This window comes from Pogona vitticeps, chromosome 3 (assembly GCF_051106095.1).
Source record: "Pogona vitticeps strain Pit_001003342236 chromosome 3, PviZW2.1, whole genome shotgun sequence".
NCBI classification, from domain to species: Eukaryota; Metazoa; Chordata; class Lepidosauria; order Squamata; family Agamidae; genus Pogona; species Pogona vitticeps.
The window spans coordinates 191955580-191975354 of record NC_135785.1 but is presented as its reverse complement, the minus strand read 5'-3'; the positions used below and the strand labels follow the sequence as shown (position 1 = coordinate 191975354).

At 37.9% G+C, this 19775-nt stretch overlaps 1 protein-coding gene across 4 annotated transcripts in view; it reads right to left on the bottom strand.

Moving 5' to 3' along the window:
- Positions 1–19775, bottom strand: part of LOC110077679 (uncharacterized) — a 56657-nt gene that overhangs the window by 15168 nt on the left and 21714 nt on the right. For 3 of the 4 annotated variants that reach the window (XR_013543575.1, XM_072994262.2, XM_078390469.1), the window contains exons 2-7: positions 11029–11739; positions 10826–10944; positions 6666–6833; positions 5456–5543; positions 1761–1936; positions 314–521 (exon numbers count right to left, since the gene is read on the bottom strand). Coding sequence is in view for 3 of the 4 variants with exons in the window: in XM_072994262.2 (XP_072850363.2) it covers positions 314–521; positions 1761–1936; positions 5456–5543; positions 6666–6833; positions 10826–10944; positions 11029–11701 (1432 nt within the window). In the remaining variant the exon portion in view is untranslated. Of the gene's footprint in view, positions 1–313; positions 522–1760; positions 1937–5455; positions 5544–6665; positions 6834–9185; positions 9779–10825; positions 10945–11028; positions 11740–19775 lie in introns of those variants that run through there. The other variant, XM_078390470.1, reaches the window with a different exon arrangement.

Below are 19775 nucleotides of genomic sequence, written 5' to 3'. Positions count from 1 at the left end.
TATTATTGTTCAACGTATCCCCTGGGGATACTTAATTTCCAGGTTAATCTGGTACTACAAAGCAAACGGCACATAGGAAGATATGATGAGCTATTTGATTCCATCTTCCTAATTCCATAAATGGCAGTAGGGCATATTATAAGCCATGCACAAAAGGGACTTCATGTGGTTCTGCTGTAGTCAATTTAAAAGAACCAATGGTAATGAAGTCCATGTAATAGGTGCTTGTATCTTTACAGAACCAACATTCTGTGTTGTTCATTCAGCTTCTAAAGAATCCAATCAATATACTATAAAATTAGTGTTCCTTTACCATCCTGTTTGCCTGTAATTGTATGAGTTAGCCATTCATATTGCCTCTTTACATCCCGTAGTTCTTCTTTCAGTCTGTGGTTCTCCTCATTCAAGTGGTGACTGATTTCCCTCAGCCTCCTGGATTCATCCCTTAGCTCACAAATCTCTTCATGCAGGACCTGCTCATAAGTATCTATTGGACCATATCTGTTCTGTATCCTGTTGATCTTTAAAGGGGAAAAATAATTTAAACTGTGTTTCAATAAATTATGAATCTTAAAGCATGAGGGAGGCAAAAAAAAGAATACAAGTGTATATATTTTAAAAAGAAATTATTTTAAGCATAATCTATCACTGCTGAACTGTTGTAATTTTCCAGGTGGTAATTTTTAATGTAACAAGTTATCTATATATCAGAAATCCCAGGTACTGTAGGCCGTCTGTTCCTGTATTTCTTTAGATTACAGAAAAGATCCTCTCTTGTCAAGCTATTTTATATCTAGAGTCAGAGAGGGACAGGTACAAAATGCTGGAAGCACTCAAGAGAACATTGGACAACCATCTGTCAGATCTGCTTTGATTTGGATTTCTGCACTTAGCAGGGAATTGGACTGGATGGCCTTATAGGCCCCTTCCAACTCAATTATTCTACAGTATAATTCTATGATATATAGCTATATAGAGATATATCTGTTCTGTACGTACACACACACACATTACAAGAAAAATAGCTAAACTAGAAACCTTTTATCAGTATGCCACCTGTCTATATCTAGAAATTTATTTTCATTTATTTGCAACAGGAAACAGGTAGATCTCAGATTTACAAGATCTACTTTTTCACAAGAACTTCAAGATCCACCAGACACAACCAGCAATGGGAGACATACACTTGGAATTAAAAGAGTGCCTCCAAGCACACTGTGGATTGAATTGTTTGTTTTCTGCACCAGAACTGAGTGTGTACAAAAGTCTGTTTCCAGTTACATGAAGATTTCTTCATTCTAGCAGCCAAAGATAGGTGGGAAAGCAGGCCATTTAGCTGAGATAGAAGTGGAAAGGAAAAACCTCTATCGATCTACTGCAAATCACCAAGATATCTACTAGTATATCCCCCAAACTACCTTTAACCCACCAATAATTTATAAATTGTTTTATTCCTCATTTCTTAAAACTGGTCTAATAGTGTCTTAAATATACAATTATAGTCTACTAATACATATAGTAAATCTTAGAGTAATGTATATCTCCTTGATGCATTAAGTTTATACTCCTGTAGGCAAAAACAAATAGATATTAACTGATAAATAACTTGAGATATGGTTTGGTTAATTTTTTCATATATAATGAAATCCACGTTACCTTCTCACCTGTGCACCTGTCTAAAGAAAAGAACAAGCTTAAATGATCATATTGAAAATGTCATTGAGGATCCATTGGCCACTATTGCTCAAAAGACGTCTTACCTTTCTCTTCAAAATAAGGTTTTCTTCTTTGTACTCTGCCAACTGCTGTAGATAGTCAGATTTTAACCAAGCCATTCCATTCTTCAGCTGTGAAATCTCTTCATCTGCCTTTGCTAGTTCTAAGACAGCAGTCTTGTTGGCTTCCTGAAGGTTGTTGATCTGGCTTTTAAGATCCACTACGTATGCATGAATAAGCAACACATACAATTGAAATGATACAGGGCAACTCACAGCACTTTTGACCCCTGTTGTGTTTAGAGCTGCAATGTTATATGCATTTACCCTGAAGTATGTTTCATTGACCTCAATAGGACTTACCTCTGACAAGAGATGGGGTTATGGTGCAAATCCTTTCCAATGAAATAACAGAAACTTGAAAATGCTCTGCTTGCAGCCCTTCCTATTTGGAAGCTTACTTAGGGACACAGGAGAGGGCCTTCTCTGTCACTGCTCCCAGACTTTGGAATTCCCTTCCACAGGAGGCCAGGCTAGCCCCATGTCTGCTGTCCTTATGCAAGAAGGTGAAGATTTTTCTCTTCTGGCAGGCTTTCCCTTAATGATTGGCTACCTGAGTAGGGTTTCAAATGGATGGTTGTGTTCAAGTCACTTGAACCTTTTAATGGGTTGTGGTGGTACGTTTTGAATTTTAAAAAAAGAAAAATTTAAAATCTGAAATTTTACCAAAAGAATTAGCATTGAAATTTAGTTGCAGAAGCTTGTCTGGTGCAAGGGCTAGAAGGAACACTTATTGCCATACTAACCCTTCTATGCATTAAATCACTTGTCCAATCTGCATCTTTACGACAGGGAAATTATTCATCCATAAAAAACATCTAGACAAAGTGTTAGCCCTTTTCTACTGCTGTGCCTCTACTGTGAAAGGTCTTAACAGGTGCTACCATTGCATGTTTTTCAGGTACTTTTATTTGTCCAGGCATTTTCAATTTTATGCACAGCTTTAGCTAACTAACTAATTTTCCTTGTCTTGCACAATGTTGTTTATTATATATAATTAATTTGGTTTGGTGCTGTTTTTCTGATGAAGGCACAGTATAGAATTTTGAAAATAAATAAAAATAAAACATTAATATGAAACTGATAACTCTTCTGAAAGATAACTCACTTCTGCTTACTATACTAGAAACGCTGCTGCTATACATCATTTTAGCAATGTCTGCACTACAAAGTAACTGTTCAGTGATACAGCATTATTTAATGCAGGGGTGCATCTGGTCATCCATGCAAGTGGAAAGGTTAGACTGATACCAAGGTCCTAACATTCCACCTAGGTCACCGGACCAGAATTTGAATTCAAGGTTTCTCTTAGTTGGAAGGGGGAGGGAGACACAAGCACAGAGGTAAAGATATATGAAGCTTTATGTGCAATAAAAGGAATGGACCAAACAAGTTCTAAAGAGGGTCAATAATAACATTAACTATAATAATATTCAAAAAGTGTACAAAGAAAAGCAGGCCACAAATCACACAATCTCCAGTGTCTATACACAAATGCTAAGAATATGGAAAACAAACAAGAAGAACTGGAAATTTTGGCTCAGGAGGGTAAATATGACTTGACAGGAATAATTGAAACTTGGTGGAATGACTCCCCTGACTAGAATACAGAAATGGAAGGATACAATTTTTTCAAAAAGAACAAAGTATAGAAGGGGTGCTGGAATTGCTGCATATGTAAAAAAAATACACATCCCTGCACAGAAATACAAGAGGAGAAGACTGGCTGTCCCATTAAGAGCATCTGAATCAATGTAGTTGGAGCAAAAAACAAAAGGAACATGGTAGCTGGAGTTTACTACTGAACACTCAAGCAAGAAGAAGATGCAGATGAAACTTTTGAAAAACAAATTGCAAGGATTTCAAAGAGAAACAATGTAGTAGTAATGGGAGATTTCAGTTATCTCGATACCTGTTGGGAGGCAAATTCTGCCAAGTATGGCCCTTCCAAGAAATTCCTGGCTTATGTGGCTGATAATTTTCTCTTACAAAAAGTGAAGAAACTAGAGGATTAGTTATCCTTGACTTTATTCTAACCAACAGAGATGACTTGGTTGAGGAAGTGGCAGTAAATAGAAATCTGAGCAAGAGTGACTGCATTCTACTAGAATTCTTGATTTCAATGGAAAACAGAGCAGAGTGTAACCACACATATATGCTGAATTTTTAAAAAGCCAATAGAAGTGAACTCAGAACAAGGATAAGTAAGGTCCCATGGTAGGAGATCCTAACGAGAAAAGGAGTCCAAGAAGAACGGGAGTTTCTAAAAAAGGAAATTCTAAAGGTACAACTACAAACAATACCAACAAGAAAACAAGGTGGGAGACAGCAAAAAAGGCCAGTGTGGCTTCACCAAAACCTCAGGGAGGACCTGAAAACAAAAAAAGGATACATATAGGAAGTGCAAGAAAGGCCAGGCCACAAAGGAAGAGTGTATAGACAAGCAGGAAAATTGCAGGGATGGCATTAGCATCAAATTTGTGGATGACACAACATTGGGTGGAATAGCCAACACCCTGGAAGACAGAAACAAAATTCAAAATGATCGAGATAAGCCAACAGTGTGATGTGGCTACAAAAAAGGCATTATTTTAGATTGCATTAACAGAAGTATAGTCTCCAAATCCCATGAGGTACTAGTTCCCCACTATTCGGCTCTGGTTAGGCTTCACCTTGAGTACTGTGCTCTGTTCAGGACATCACACTTCAAGAAGGATGCCAACAAATTGGAACAAGTTCAGAGAAGGGCAACAAGAATGATCGGGTGGCTGGAAACTAATCCCTATGAGGAAAGACTGAAAGAACTGGGCATGTTTAGCCTTGAGAAAAGACTATTGAGGGGAGAAATGATTGCAGTTTTCAAATACAGTGATGCCCCACATCACAAAACGATGGTTCCTATGGGGTTTTTTTTTTTTTTTGCTTAATGATGATTAGGTCCCTCCTTCGGGAACCATTTTTTCCCTGGACGACAATTTTCCCAGCTGATCGTCGGGTTTCTAAAATGCCCTCCTGCTGTTTTCCGACCCTTGTTTCGGAAGACAGGCATTAAAAACAGCTGGTCAGCGCTCACAAAATGGCCGCCTTATGGAGGATCTTCGCTGGACGAGCAGGTATTTTCCCCATTGGAATGCATAAACCAGTTTTCAATGCATTCCAATGGGGATTTTTTTCGCATGATGACGATTTCGCTGTACAGCGAGTTTGACAGAACAGATTATCGTCATGCGGGGCACCACTGTACTTGAATACAGTACACTGAAAGGCTGTATACAAAGAAGGAACAGGATCTGTTCCCAATCATCCTTGAGTGCAGGACACACAACAACGGGCTCAAGTTACGGGATGCAAGATTTTGGTTGAATATCAGGAAAAACTCCCTAACTGTTAGAGCAGTACAGCAATGGAACCAATTACCTTGAGAGATGGGAAGTGCTCCAACACTGGAGGCATTCAAGAGAAATTTACACAACCACCTGGCAGATATCCTTTGATTCGTATTCCTGTACTGAGCAGGGAGTTGGAATCGATGGCCTTATAGGCCTCTTCCTTATAGGTTGTTTCTACATTGGTAAACAAAACTTATCATACAGACCGATGCACAATAACACACATTGTAGCACAAATTAAAGGCACTGAATGCTGAATATGGAAATGAATATAGTACAATGCCTGCATACCAATCAGTCGCTGCAGAATTATAGGAGACTTGCATTCAGATTTTAGCAGATTGAGACTGGGTTCCTCTTCATTAAGAACATCTTTCTCCTACAATATGAATTCATTTATATTAATATGTTTTGCTAAGAAAGCATAAAACTTAAAATTTAGTCTGCTTTTTATTCGGTTGATTAAAAAACTAATTGCATTAGTGCTATGTTTCTCTTTTCTCTTGTTTATATACTTCCTTTCACTCTGTTCCTCTGGTGCTCTTCTCTGAACTTGTGTACCCCAATGCTTCCAGACTGGACCAAGAGTATGCCACAGCTCAGCCATGAGGCTGTTTTTAATACATCAAGTTCCTGACAATCAGAAGGATTCAGTTCTTGTCTTCTTCCAGAAGTAGTAGAACCGTACAAGCACACAGATTAATTAATTATACTACCAGTGATTCCAGTACAAGCTAATGTAATTCATCCATAGAGGGGAAAATGAAATAAGAGTGTTCTCCAACCCCTTTCTTTTGTGTAATTTTTCCTATAGGGTTATAAATTTAATGGAGTCTTATTCCGTTTGATAATATGCCTGCACAAAGGACAACAAGAAAGCATAGGTTGCGGCAGCAGTTGCAAATACTGAGTAAAAAACAGGCACTCTTATTTGCACAGGGTTGTTCTCAAAGTTGCCACTTAAATACTAGCTCCTTACCATACTCAAGAAGCTCCCTTACAAGCCTAACAGCAACCTATCTAACACAGGACCTATGAGGGCATCTTCCACCATGTGGCACTGATTGAGTGTTGCAGCACCATACTTTGGCATCCAGAACCTATTTGGGGCTTCCTACAACTAGAAATGCAAAGATCTGCAAAATTAAAAAACAATCCATACAAACTCTATCCATTAGGATTAGCATCAGGTACTAGTCCTGATGGAGTACTACTTCACTAAGTTAGCTTTCCTCTTTACATCTGCAATAGGTTGGCAAAAAGACTCAGATTGTTATGAGATTTATCACATCTGCAAGACCACCTTTGGGCAAACCTAATCCTTATGCTGCACAAACAGCTAGTTCTAGTGACATGGAGATGAAACAGGTTGCTTTTCCTCTTCTTCCAGCAGAACTAATTTCTCCTAATAGGTATCATGTGGAAAGAATATGAGGGAATAAATATGGAAAGACTATCAGGGAATAAATTTAGTGGGTTTTTTTAAAGACAAATCATTTACCTTCCTATAAAACATGGCATCATCAGCAAGATGCAGACTCTGTCCTTGTAAAAGCAGTTGGCTTTCAGTTTGCATCTTCTTCATGGGTTGATTATGTTCCTGTTTTCTCTCTATTCGAGATTTTAGCAGAAACTCTGACAAAACAGGGGACTCCCCTGTCTTTGCTGACTGACAACAACAACACAAAAACAAACCCAAAACCAAGTCAGGTGATATTTCAAGCATTTGATTTCACTTGTGCTAAGAAATGAGATCTATTACATGGTATTTCATATAATGAATTCTGCTGTTTTTCCATTTATTAAGCTGATAATAGAGATATTGCCGGGCTTATTTGTTTATGCATTACTACTACAACATTTGTATATTGTGGTACAGCTCCTCAATGGCTCTCAAAGCAGCCTAAAACCATCAAAATACATAAAATACAAATCTGCAAGATTATGAAATACAACAGTTCTAAGGATTTTACATCCAACAAAGATGGCTTTGAAACACAATTCAGATATGCAGACAGTAGATTCAAACCTGTTATTGCATGGAGAAAAACCCTTGTTTTTCATTATTGGAAATCTGGGAAAGAAATTACATTCTGGCCTCATAATATCTTTATCAGATCACTACGAAGAGGCAAACTTTCATGTTCTTTTTAATCTTGCTTGTAACTTTTAAGTGATGAACCTAGAATTTTGATTAATCTTCATGGATCACATGGTTATACCATATTTTTTTCTGTATAAAAAAAGTATGATCACTTACTTTTCCCTACTATTACTATCTCCATTTTGAGGGGTTTGTTCTTTACATTCTTGTGTTGGAGCATATTATGATGCAGCTTATTGTTATAATATTTAAAGACATAGTTGCTTTCTATTAAACTCAAGGAAAGGCAATCTAGTAACGTTTAGTAATATAAAATGTGTGATGTATTTCCATTTCATTTGCTGGACAGTACTAAGAAAACATATATGATGAGCTATCATATGTCATGTGTTTTTATGTACCCTGTTTCCCCGAAAATGAGATATATACTTAAAATAAGCCCTAGTATGATTTTTCAGGATGCTCGTAATATAAACCCTACCCCAAAAATCAGCCCCAGTAAAGTGAAACCCTGCCCTCCACCACTGTGCATCAACCAGAAGAAGATGACATGATTGTATTTGAATCAAATGTAAATTGTACATGAAAACAATAAGGCATCCCCTGAAAATAAGCCCTAATGCGTTTTTTGGAGCAAAAATTAATATAAGACCCTGCCTTATTTTCAGGGGAACACGGTAATATATGTTACTTGAGGAAAAACAAGATGCCAGGCTGCTGTTTTTGTGGCAGCTACTTGTCCCTAATAATGTGTTGATTTCATCTTAAGCATCCTATAACTTTCAGGGTGATTCAGCAGTTTTAAGTCAAAAGATCTTGGTGTAACATTGTTAAAATATGGTTCACAACAATGCATGAGAGCCCAGCATTCATGGAATCTAGTGCATTGCATCTAGATCACTGCATTTGTGGAATGACACAGTGTAACACTAAAACATTTTTTCTGTATTTGTGCAAGATGCTTTTCCACCAGTCTGGGATGGAATCACAATCCACCCCATCTGACTATGCCCCAAATGGATATTCTAGAAAGCAATGCATTGATTTTAACTGACAGCCAAGAGAAAGTTCTTCATTGTACAAAGTGAAGATACATTATCTTACACATAGGGAGCAAAGATGTGCAGATTTATGTTTGGGGGCTTCAGTTCCCAGAGGTTGCCAGGCAGCTCTGCTGCCTGGGAAGCCCTGAGACTAATAGTCCAAAACCTCTGGGAGTAGCAGTTCAAACATATAAATCTGCACATTTCTTTTAGGTACTACCTTTATGGTCAGGGAAATTTTCTTAATTTTAGCATCATTTCTATGTCAACAATGTATTTCTAGTCAGACTTATTTTAAATGAAGCATAACAAACTGATCCTTAAATCTGTATATAAAAAAGGACACACTCCTAACACACAGAGATAAACCTTGCACTCCTCCTCCTCTCTTCAAATAGCTAATGTCCGCATGTGCTAATCCTTTGAAAATACAGAAACCAAAATGACTACAGGGACTAGTAAGAGCTCAGAGAAGATTATACATAAATATGGCATGAAAAAAGGTAATATACTGGAGCGTCACAGTGTTTTTAAAATGAGAAGAAACACTACAAGCAGATTTCTGAAATATGTTATTAGGACAAATGCAATTAAGCTTCTACTTCTAAAATAATTCACATTCTTTTAAAAAAACATGCACCAGTAGATGACCATGATTTGGATTCTGCTTGCAGAAGAGCCTCATGTAAGCAAAATTACAGTATAAATTTCATGCATCCCTTATTCATTGAAATACTTTCTATTAATGATTAGAAAGGGCTGTTTTAAAATAAGTGACTAGCACAAAGCTTCTGTTTTTGTTTTGGCTCTGATTGTTGCTCTATTCAGATTTTATAAAAAGAAAATCCCCATTTAGCAATTGTACCCATTTTACCTCCAGTTTTATTCAGTTGGCCAGCATTCATGCTTCCAGACTCATGCTTCCCAGCAATCCTCCTGTAATGGCACTGTCCTTCATTTACATCCAGAAAAGGCTTTTGTGTTGAGAATGTAACCATCAGCAAGCCAGAAGGCAGGATTTTGTCAAAAGGCATAGCTTGAACAGCTGCTGCCAAAGTCTGGTTTAACATACTGAATGCATAGAAATCAAGGGAGTTTCTTCACAGCACAATACAGCCTCAAGGTACATTGGTTATTGTAATATACCATCTAGACTTTAAAGAAGACTTGTGCCTTTCTCTCTGCCTATAATTACAGTGATCCCTATAAATAACCCATGTTCTTAACTCCTCTGTTTTCCATTTTATGCTTTGTTTTATGGATTTCATGAGATTTTTAAAAATTACATAGGACCATTTGTATACTTAGATACTGAACATGGGGGGGGGGAGTCATATATGTATTTGCTGCTTGTGTGCTGGAGTTAATTAATGAAGCAGCAGATGGGATGGATGCAGAACCAGACATAATTCAGAGACAAGGACAGGGAACATTGTTGGTGGAAATATGTTTCTGTCCCCTATTGTCCTCCTCCTAAAACAAAAGTGTGTCATTAATCTGATGCCTCTCTTCTGTGTCCGCCCAGTCTTTATTGTTAAGTAAAATGCATCCACACAAAGTAGATACAGATTATTGTCATAGCCTATAACCCCTTTGAATAGCCTGCAAAGATTTAAATTAAAATTGACCTTATGATGCAATTATTGTATTTGTTTCTTCTTACTGCAAGCTGACTACAGCAGCCTTTGTTGTTCAATGCATTACTCAATACCCGCTCATTGCTTACGGGATGTGATGGCATTACTAATTTTATACAGCACTGGTAGCACCACATATATGAACTGCCCTCCCCTGAGAAGCTCGTCCAGCACATATGTTATGGTAATAGGTGAAGATCCTTTTATGTCCCAGGTATTTTAAGAACTGCCTGGGACATCTTTATACTATTTTATTTTTGCTACTGCTTTTCTTTTGATTTTATTATGTAGCATGTTCATTCTACTTCTTGTGATAGGTTTTATCTTGTGCTATTTGAATACCCTTGTTTTATTGTGATTCACTATCTTTGTTTTCCATTTCACTGTACCCTGCCCCAATATTTTTGATAACTAGGCAGTCTAAAGTGAAACAAACTAACTTCAAGCAACTTACATTCTAATGCCATCTCTTATATGTATTATTATTTCAGATCTGAGAGTTCTAAGTAGAGTTCACCAACTTATTGGGGACAGGGCTCGGAAACCCAGCCAGACCAATGCTACCATTTAGATGAATTTTCATATGCCTAATTTGATCAAATGTCTTCATTCTTTGTTGTTGTCAAACTCAGTTCCCTCCCCCCCCAATTATTTATTATACTTTTTTTCTACCAGCACTAAACCTATCCAGTGATCCTGTATGAAAATAATTTGGTACTGTTGCAAATATAACTTGTATGGTATTTAATTATTAAGTATGGTATTTAATTATTAAGTACCATAGTAGGTCAACAGAATTAACCCAGGTATTCAATATTCAAAACATATGCAATACTTGAATTTACACTACACTCATAAAAGCACATCTTTTATTAACCTCATGATTACTAGAATGGCATTCCGAGACTGGTGATGCTGAGGCATTTTGTAAATTCTTTGATGAAGCAGCTGTCGTCCGAATGTGGTTGATCAAACTTGAATCCTGTTGATCGACAGCTAAAAAGGGACACAAAGAACAATAGCATTACACTGGTGAATTATTTAATAATTCAACAAAAGTTAGGAAAATATCCTTGCTACCTGGACTTTGTGCTTGATTAACTTGCGTTCCAATTTCCAGCCACTTCTCTGTCCTAGGGCACAATATGGTCATGCACGGTAACCCATCAGAAGACTGCTTTAGACAGTTTACATCTTCAGAGCTGGGTGATCCAATAGGTACTGTGGGAAAAGCTGTTTTGGAAAGTGTAGTATAAGCAGCATTTTGATTATGGCTAAGCACAGGACGACACACTTTGAAAGCAACTTCATCTCCAATTATATCCTCTACAATATCTTGATTGTTGTCAGATGTTAGCTTGTATCCTCCATCTGTGCCTTCTTGAGTGTTGCCTGAAAAATATGCCAGTGTGTCCTGTGACCGACTAGATCTCAAAACCTTCCATTCAAGAGGCAAGAGAGATTGACAGGAGGTTAAAGATATTACATTATCAGCGGAGCCTCCTATCCGATATCGAGAGCGTTTCAAAGATCCTTCATCCTGGTTAGGTAAAGTCTGTGAATCCCAATCTGTTATCTGGACAAGCAGCTCTTTCATTGCTGACTCTTTTCCTATTTCAGGCTGAATATTATCCCTTGTGATAACATCATCTTGGGCATATGTGTTATGCACTGGAGAAGTCTTAGTCTTCAGGCAAGCTCCCTTCATTAAAGCTTCAGGATTTTCTTTGCTTGCATTTAATGTTGGATCCATGATTCACAAATTTCACCAATTGCTGTTGTTTTTAAACCCTAACAGAAAAATAATATTCATTTCAAAGGGCAGATATGTTTGTCTGATATTTTCAGTATTCTACATTCATAAAAAAAGAACACCCTCCCCTATTCTTGTACTGTTGAATTTTTATGCCAATATATTCATGCTAGACAAAATATAGGGAAATGCGGGAAAAACACTTCTTTCTAACCAGTTCCAATAAAGGGCTGAATAGAGATGGCCACAAACCTCAGTCTGGATGTTTGTGCAGGTTCATGTGCACAGCACCACAAGTGCTGCACATTCCCCCTGCCTCCCTGACCAATGACCCACTCACCAGTCAGAGTGTGCTCCTCTCTTCCTCCTCTTTGGTCGTTTAACCAGTCCCTAGCAGTAGCATGGATTTGCCTGTCTTGCCTCCTTGTCTGAGTGGGTGATCAGCCAAGGAAGTGGGGGAGGGAAGCCTATCCTCCCACTGGAGACTGACTGAACAGCTGTGTGACAAACCCAGACCTACTGGGATCTATCACACAGTTACTAAGCTGCCACCAACCATTCCCTATAATAAGTCACACAGACCAGGGATGGATTTTTAAACAATAAAAGAATAAGGTTTATTTTAAATACAAACAGGGTAAATAAAACAATCAGGTGAATAAAATAAAGTAACGTGGCTTATTCTCACACACACAAGCATACAGTCTGGTTCACCTAGAACCTTTAACTTAAAGCACAGACCCTGAACCCATCAGTTCTGGCTAACCAACAGACCCCTGAACCTTTCAGGCTGGTACTCTGACACACAGTAGTACCCTGTCAGACACCCAGACTCCCACAACAGCTTCTTCTTCCCCAGCTGCTGCTTCGTCCCAACCCAGTGTCTCACAGTCTGTCTCAGCATCTCCTCTTCACCACACAGGCATCACATATTTATACAGTACAGCCCCTCCTCCTGATGTCCCGCCTTCCACTCCCCATAGGATGGAACTTTCCCTCCAAACCCATGACAGACAGGTAACATCAGTGCTGTTATGTAACAAGCTGTAGAGGAGAAGGGTGTGCAACAATTGGTGAGTAGGGGATCCAGCCAGGGAGGTGGGAGAAGCAATCATGTGGCACCTGTGATGCCATGCATATGAAGTGGCAAGAATATCTGAAACAATGGTAGGACTCCTCCCTAAATATGTTCTTGGCTCTCCTTCTTTTCAGTTTTCGGAGTTTTTAAAAAATGCCATCATGCCTTTGTCTTTACTTTCTGATATGGCAAAGTAATTAACTCAGCTGTTTCATGTTCTGCTCATATTTTACTGATTTTGGGAGCAACCCTACTGAAAGGACAAGAAACATCTGGAGAACATCCAGTCAATCAACTTCTTTGGATGTGTGTGAATATTTATTCCCCCTCTCAACATATTTTCCCTCTTTAATGTATTTCCCCTCCAGGGAGAAAGAAAAGAACTACATCAGTACTTTTTTCTTTTGGCATCCCAGTGATGTGTCTCCTCCCACAAAGAGAAGGCTTGCAATTCAGAGGGAAGTTTCCCCCAGTGTGCCAACAATTGTGCTCTCTGACGCTATTCAAAGAAAATCCATATAAAAGAATATTTTTGTCTTTTTTATTTCTTCTTTACAGCTCCCACAGCAACATCAGCATAAGTACTGAGGTTTTCTATTTATTTATTTATTTGTAATATTTTGATATAATTGCATTTCCTCCTTTTAGTATAAAGCATAACTCTCTTCTCAACACATTATCCTTACATCAACCCTGTGTGAGGCAGGTGAAGCTATTGGGAGAATAATTGGTTCAAAGGGAGTAGAACTGAGGTCACTTGTCCCAGTTCACAATGGTATATTACATATTTGGATCATTAAACCAACAGTTTGACGTACAAGAAGTTTGATAGGATGGCAATATGCCTTCACATTGCCATGCAGTTTGGTTTTATCTAGGATTGATTTTCTCACATTACTAACTCTGTGTTCAGAAGTGAAGGACTGAAGACAGAAGTACTGTGATTGAGTTACTGTTTTTGCCACCTCCTGCCAAGGAAACAATAAGGATGATTTAAGGGATGAATGCAGACCTGGCCTCCCTGTTAAGGACACCACAGCTTAAGAGATCAGACACGTTTCTTCAAGAAACAAATATAGGTCATAACCTTAGAACTCCTTTAAGAAAGTAGCACTATCCTATGGTCATTTATATCCCCTCATGATTAAGCAATATCTGAAAACACATTAGCTATCATTAAAAGTAACCATTTCAGCTTAATAGGACAGTGTTAATTAGCAGAGAACAGCAGTATTAAACTACATTTAGTGATATTTAACTGTTAATGATTTGTGTCTGTGGCAATTATTTCTTAATATAGTTTAAGAGTAATTTTTATGAGCATGCAATAACTGTGTTGTTCAAGCTAGACTGAAGTACATTTAAGAACATTATCATAAATTAAAGCAGTTAATGAGACTTAATTTATGGGCAGAAAATACATATAATGTTGGAGTGTATACTCATCTGTGGTAAAGCTGAGATACAATATTATAATCCTCTGTAGAATAAATTAATTTAAACATTAGGTTATTATTTATGGCTATTCTTTCGTAACTGTTCTGAGCAAAAATAATATTTGAATATTCATTTTTTCCAATTGGCATAACTAGAGGAGAAAACATGCTTGGAAAACTAAGACTTCAGTAGTCAGCTTTTGTAATTACTTGTTAAGGTGTTTGCAAAGATTAAGAAATATCTAATCCCCATCGAGATTTCTGTCTTGACTTGTTAGAGTACAGTGTATCTCCATGCAAGTACAGTACTGCAGAGGTTTGACCTTTTGTATTTGTATGTACAGTAATACTCTAGTTAGTGCTCAGGATATGCTCCTAGAATACGTAGTGCGAACCAAAACAATGATAAATGGGACCAATATAAAGTTTAATTTATTAGACACGTGAAGATGCAAATGAAAGTTTTCTAGTCCCAAACCAGTTCCATGTCTATGGCATTAGAGGAAGAAAAGGGGAGGGGGGAAGCAGAATAGAGAAAAGAGGGAGTATGTATTGTGTGTGATGCAATTCTCAGCCTTATTTTGAAAGTCTTTTAAGGACAAAACTGTTTACACCTCAGTCAAGGGTAACTGTCATGTTGAAGCTCAGGAATTCACTGCTTTCAAGCATACTATGTAGCCCTAGTAATATGTCTTGCATTGATGGGAAGTAAAGACAAGAAGAGCTGGCAACACAGGAAATCCAGGAACTGGATTAGACTGGAGGATTAGAGTTGGTTCTTAAGAAAGAGAGTTTCTCTCAGTTTTAGATGAGTATGGATGAAGTGCAGCCTTTGAAAAGTTGCTGGACTATAGCTTGAACAATAGCCGTCATAGCCAATGGCGAAGAATGCTGGGAGCTGCAAGAGCCTTGTAGCACTTTGGTTAAAGGGCAGTACTGCTCACAACCCATGTTTGATCCTGGGCTCAGGTAGCCATCACACTTGGAAAGCTAAGGATTGCATGACACTCAACCTTCCATTCTTCCAATGTCAATAAACTGAGTACCCAGCTCATGGGGAGGGGGGCAATATATACAGTGGTGCCTCAACTTACGACTGTCCCGACATATGACCATTTTGAGTTACGATTAGCTCCGGCGGCAAAATTTTGCTTCGACTTGCAGCCGGAGCTTCGAGTTGCGATCAAAAGAGGCAGGGAAAAAAGGTGGGAAATTCAAATTAGAGGGCTAACCGTTGGTTGGCGAAGAGCTGCTTCTTTGTAGCTCTTTCGCCCCAACAGTTAGAGTGTGTGTGTCAGAAGAGGCTTCAGACTGCCTGGTGCTGCTTTCTGGTTCTGAGTAAGTACATTTACAGGGTTTTGCAGGGTGGGTTTAGTTTGGGGTGGTTATGTTTCTGTGCTGTGATTGTGTGTGTGTGTGTGTTTTGGTGTGTTTATTTTTTTTCAGCCACAGCGCCTTCTGATGGGGCTTGCTGTGTGCTTTATTTTTGGTTATTTATTTTTTTAAAGCCCCAGTGCCTTCCAATGGGGCTTTCTGTGTGCTTTATTTTTGATTTGTTTGTTTTTTTAAGCCCCAGCGACTTCCGATGGGGCTTGCTGTGTGGTTTCTTTTTAAAAAATTTGGGGGGGGGGGCAGAACAGATTAATCACATTCCAATGCATTCCAGGGGAAAATGGTGCTTCGACTTAAGACAATTTCGAAGTATGTCCATCTTCTGGAACGGATTATGGTCGTAAGTCAAGGCACCACTGTGCCCTGGATAATTAAATTTTAAAGCCCCCAGAGAGTACTTTGAATGCTATAGGGTGGGATATAGGTAGCACACATTTTCAAGCAACAGCTGGAAGGCTGCACTTTGCTCATCCCTGTTTTAGACTATCTTATAATTATATTCTTATGTGCTGTCAAGTTGTATCTGATTTATAGTGACCCAGTGCCAAGTATGTGAGATAGTTAAGGAGTGGTTTTATCAGTTTTCACCCCTTCCATGGCTGGACAGGGATTTGAACACAGATATCTTGAGTCCTACTCTGCCATTCTAACCACTACATCACACTAGTTCTCATTATAATGGTTGTCAACATTATACCAAAAGAATTTTTCACTAAAATAAAATTTCAGGTCACAGGAAAAAGAAAATTAACATAATCAAAATGCTGAAAATGGAATGTAAAGCGGTAAGAATAGAAGAGGTAAAGATGCAAAGATTCTGGACCCTTATACAGTAGTTCTCAAACTTTAATCCATTGTGGATTAGAGTTTGATAACTTTAGCCAAAAATAACTGGCATCAGTTTGGAACCTCTAATTTCAGTTGTGATTCCATGCTTGTGTGTGTGTGTTTTGTGTGTATGTCTCTCTGTGTTATTATATGTGCATATACTTATTCAGATGTTCCTTAGGATATAAAGAGCCAAATGTCAATCTGACATTGGAATGTAGGCATATGCTAAGAATTAAAGAACAGGTTCCTACCAACCAAAGACTTAGATAACATTGATCTAAATATTTTGACTTTCAGTACAATAACTAAGCACAGTTCTTTCACACAAAATTTTCCTGTTATTCCCCAATTTAGAAATAATAAACAGAATGTTTTGCCCTCATCATTTGTAAATAAGAGGAAATTAGAAACCTGCTGATATGCTAATCACCGCAAGATCTTGAGTTTCTTTGTATCACCACCACCTTAGGCAACAGACTAGTTCATTGCTAGCCATGAAGTGCCTCAGTGCTTAATGGCTGAAATCCTGTTGCTTAGCATAGTAAGTTGCACTAGAGCAGTGGTTCTTAACCTTTGTTACTCGGATGCTTTTGAACTGCAACTCCCAGAAACCCCAGTCAGGACAGTTGGTGGTGAAGGCTTCTGGGAGTTGCAGTCCAAAACTCCTGAGTAACCCAAGGTTAAGAACCAGTGCACTAGAGTATCCCACTGATTAAATGAACCTACTTGAGTCTGACTTACTGTGCCAAGCAGTATTAACATTCATTAATATCATACAAATTAACATTCATTCATATTATACAATATTGAAATATGTAGATATCTGAAACAAAAATCTTCTGTAAGAAGCTAACGTGCTCAAGACGTAACTATGAGTACAAAGGACTCATGGCCAAATAAGGTGTGACTCTTGTACCTCACTTCTGAGAGCAACTGTTACTGAAAATGCAATGACTGTTGAGAACTTGTGTAATACAGTGCAAATAATCTTTCTGAAGGTACTTGATATGGAGTGTCCCCATCCCCAATGTATCATGTATCTAAAATCTCCACTAGTAGACTACTGGACTGCACTTGCTGAATTTGAGCATCAGTAGATAAAGCTTTCAAAGAAAAAGAGAGATGTACATGTTTCTCAAAGTTAAAAAAATGGAAACAATTCTAGACCTGACCCCATAAGAGAAATAGATAGAAGACTTGTACGATTAATTGCAAGGAATGCTGTGGCTGAATTTAAAGCTTATTTCAAAACAACTTATTTCCCTCAGCATGCTTCAAGGGAAATAAATGTGAAAGAAAGTGTGGAAAATTCTCTTGAATATAAAGTCAATTAGATAAGCCTTGAATCAACAGGGTGAAATACTAAATCCTGTTCATGTACTTTCTTTGAATTAAGTTCTTTAGTTCAATTGGGTTTTCAATTTACTTCAATAGAAAAAAAATTACTGACATATTTGCATCTCAACTTTTAAATGACAAAGTTAAGTTAGTTGCTTTCATCCAGATGGAAGCCACATCATTTCAATTAGATTCATTAGTTCCATAAAATATTGGCAAGAAGTTTGGACAATTACTACAGAATATTTCAGTAAGCAGGTGCAGCCAAAATTTGAGATTTTTCCTATGCAAAACGAGCATTTTTCAGATCCTGTTTTTTCTCCCCAAATGACAGAAAGGATTGATTTGAAATAAAAAAAGCAAGAAAAACTGTATCAGAAATAATTTCCTTTTCAAGAAGCAGTGGTGAATATTTGAAAAATAACTACTTAATTTTCTATGAGCTGTGACAAAAATAGTATTACAGTGGTGCCTCGCTTAGTGATTGCTTCATTTAATGATGTAATCGCTTAACGATTAGTTTTCCAGAGCCATCTTGCGCTCCGTTTAACGATGTTTCCTATGGGCGATTTTCACATAGCAGTGTTTGGGACCTTGCTTCGCATATCGATGACAGTTTGGGTCCCCCTGTTTCGCTTAATGATGGTTTTGACAGCCTCGTGTTGGCTGTCTTTTAAATGTTTAAAAATGTTTTAAAAAGGTTTAGAATGCTTGAAATCATAAGTGCACTTAATAAACCCTTTGTTAAACTAATTTGACTTTGTTCTGACTTTTTTTGAATTTGTTGTAATTCCCCCCCCCCCATTGAAATGCATTGAATAGGTTTCAACGCATTTCAATTGGGGAACCGCGTTTTGCTTAGCGATGTTTCCTATGGCAATTTTCGCTTAAGGACAGCAATCCATTCCCATTGGAACGGATTATCCGGTTTTCAATGCATCTCTATGGGAAAACGCGTTTCGCTTAGCGATGTTTTCCCATAGCGATGGTTTTTTTTGCACCAATTAAATTTGTTAAGCGAGGCACCACTGCACTCTGTCAAATATGATCGTGATTCAAAAATCTTTTCATTTGTCATAACTTACAGTTTGGACTATCCCCTCTTATCAGGAATGGCTTACAGAATGTTGTTTTAACTGGTTATGCAGTAGCAAACATGCACTCTGTTCAGATGGAAATATGGAAAGATGATTGCAAGATATGAAATGCTGTATATATATATATATTGTTGCTTAGAAATCATACTGTGACTGTAGCTCAGAAACAAAAGCTTAGTCAAACCTCTCACACATGCAAATACTCCGTTCTGATTACCTTTAAGAACACCATAAAATATAAGTGTCAAAAATCTATTAACTACCATAAAAAAAAAAAACATTGCCCGGTCATCTTGAATCCATGGAAACTGATCACTTTTTCCTTAAAGTGGACCTGAACATTTAATGATACAAGCAAATAATGACAGACATTAAGCATGCATGGAATCAAGCCAAATAAATGACAGGAACAGAGGTGTCTGGAAGTTATGACATTTTTATCCCTTGAAGGCACACTGCAAAACAAGATGGAAATTGTAGATCCATTGATGAAGGAAGTTTTTAGGGTATCAGTTTACAGTTTTTCCCCACCCTTTGGACAAGGGAGTGTTTCTTACTCCCTATTAACTTATATGGCACACAGGGCCTTTCTGTTCAGATCAGCATAGAAAACAGAGAAGCAACACAGAAAGCATTATGTCAGCCCAGTGAGAGATTGAATGTCATTTTCCTATTAGGTTCAATTAGAAGGCCATAACTGGCAGCCATACTTAGTAGTTCGATAAGATGGCATCCTCACTGAGACGCAGTCTCATGGAAAACCATATTTCCTCTGGCTATGAAACCTGCCCCTGGAAGGCTGATGACAGCTCAAAACTCAAAACAGTTCTGTGATGCAAACTGTAAGAACAAGCATCTGAGTTGGGTTTACTGGATCACTGAAAAGTTACACACAAGGCAAA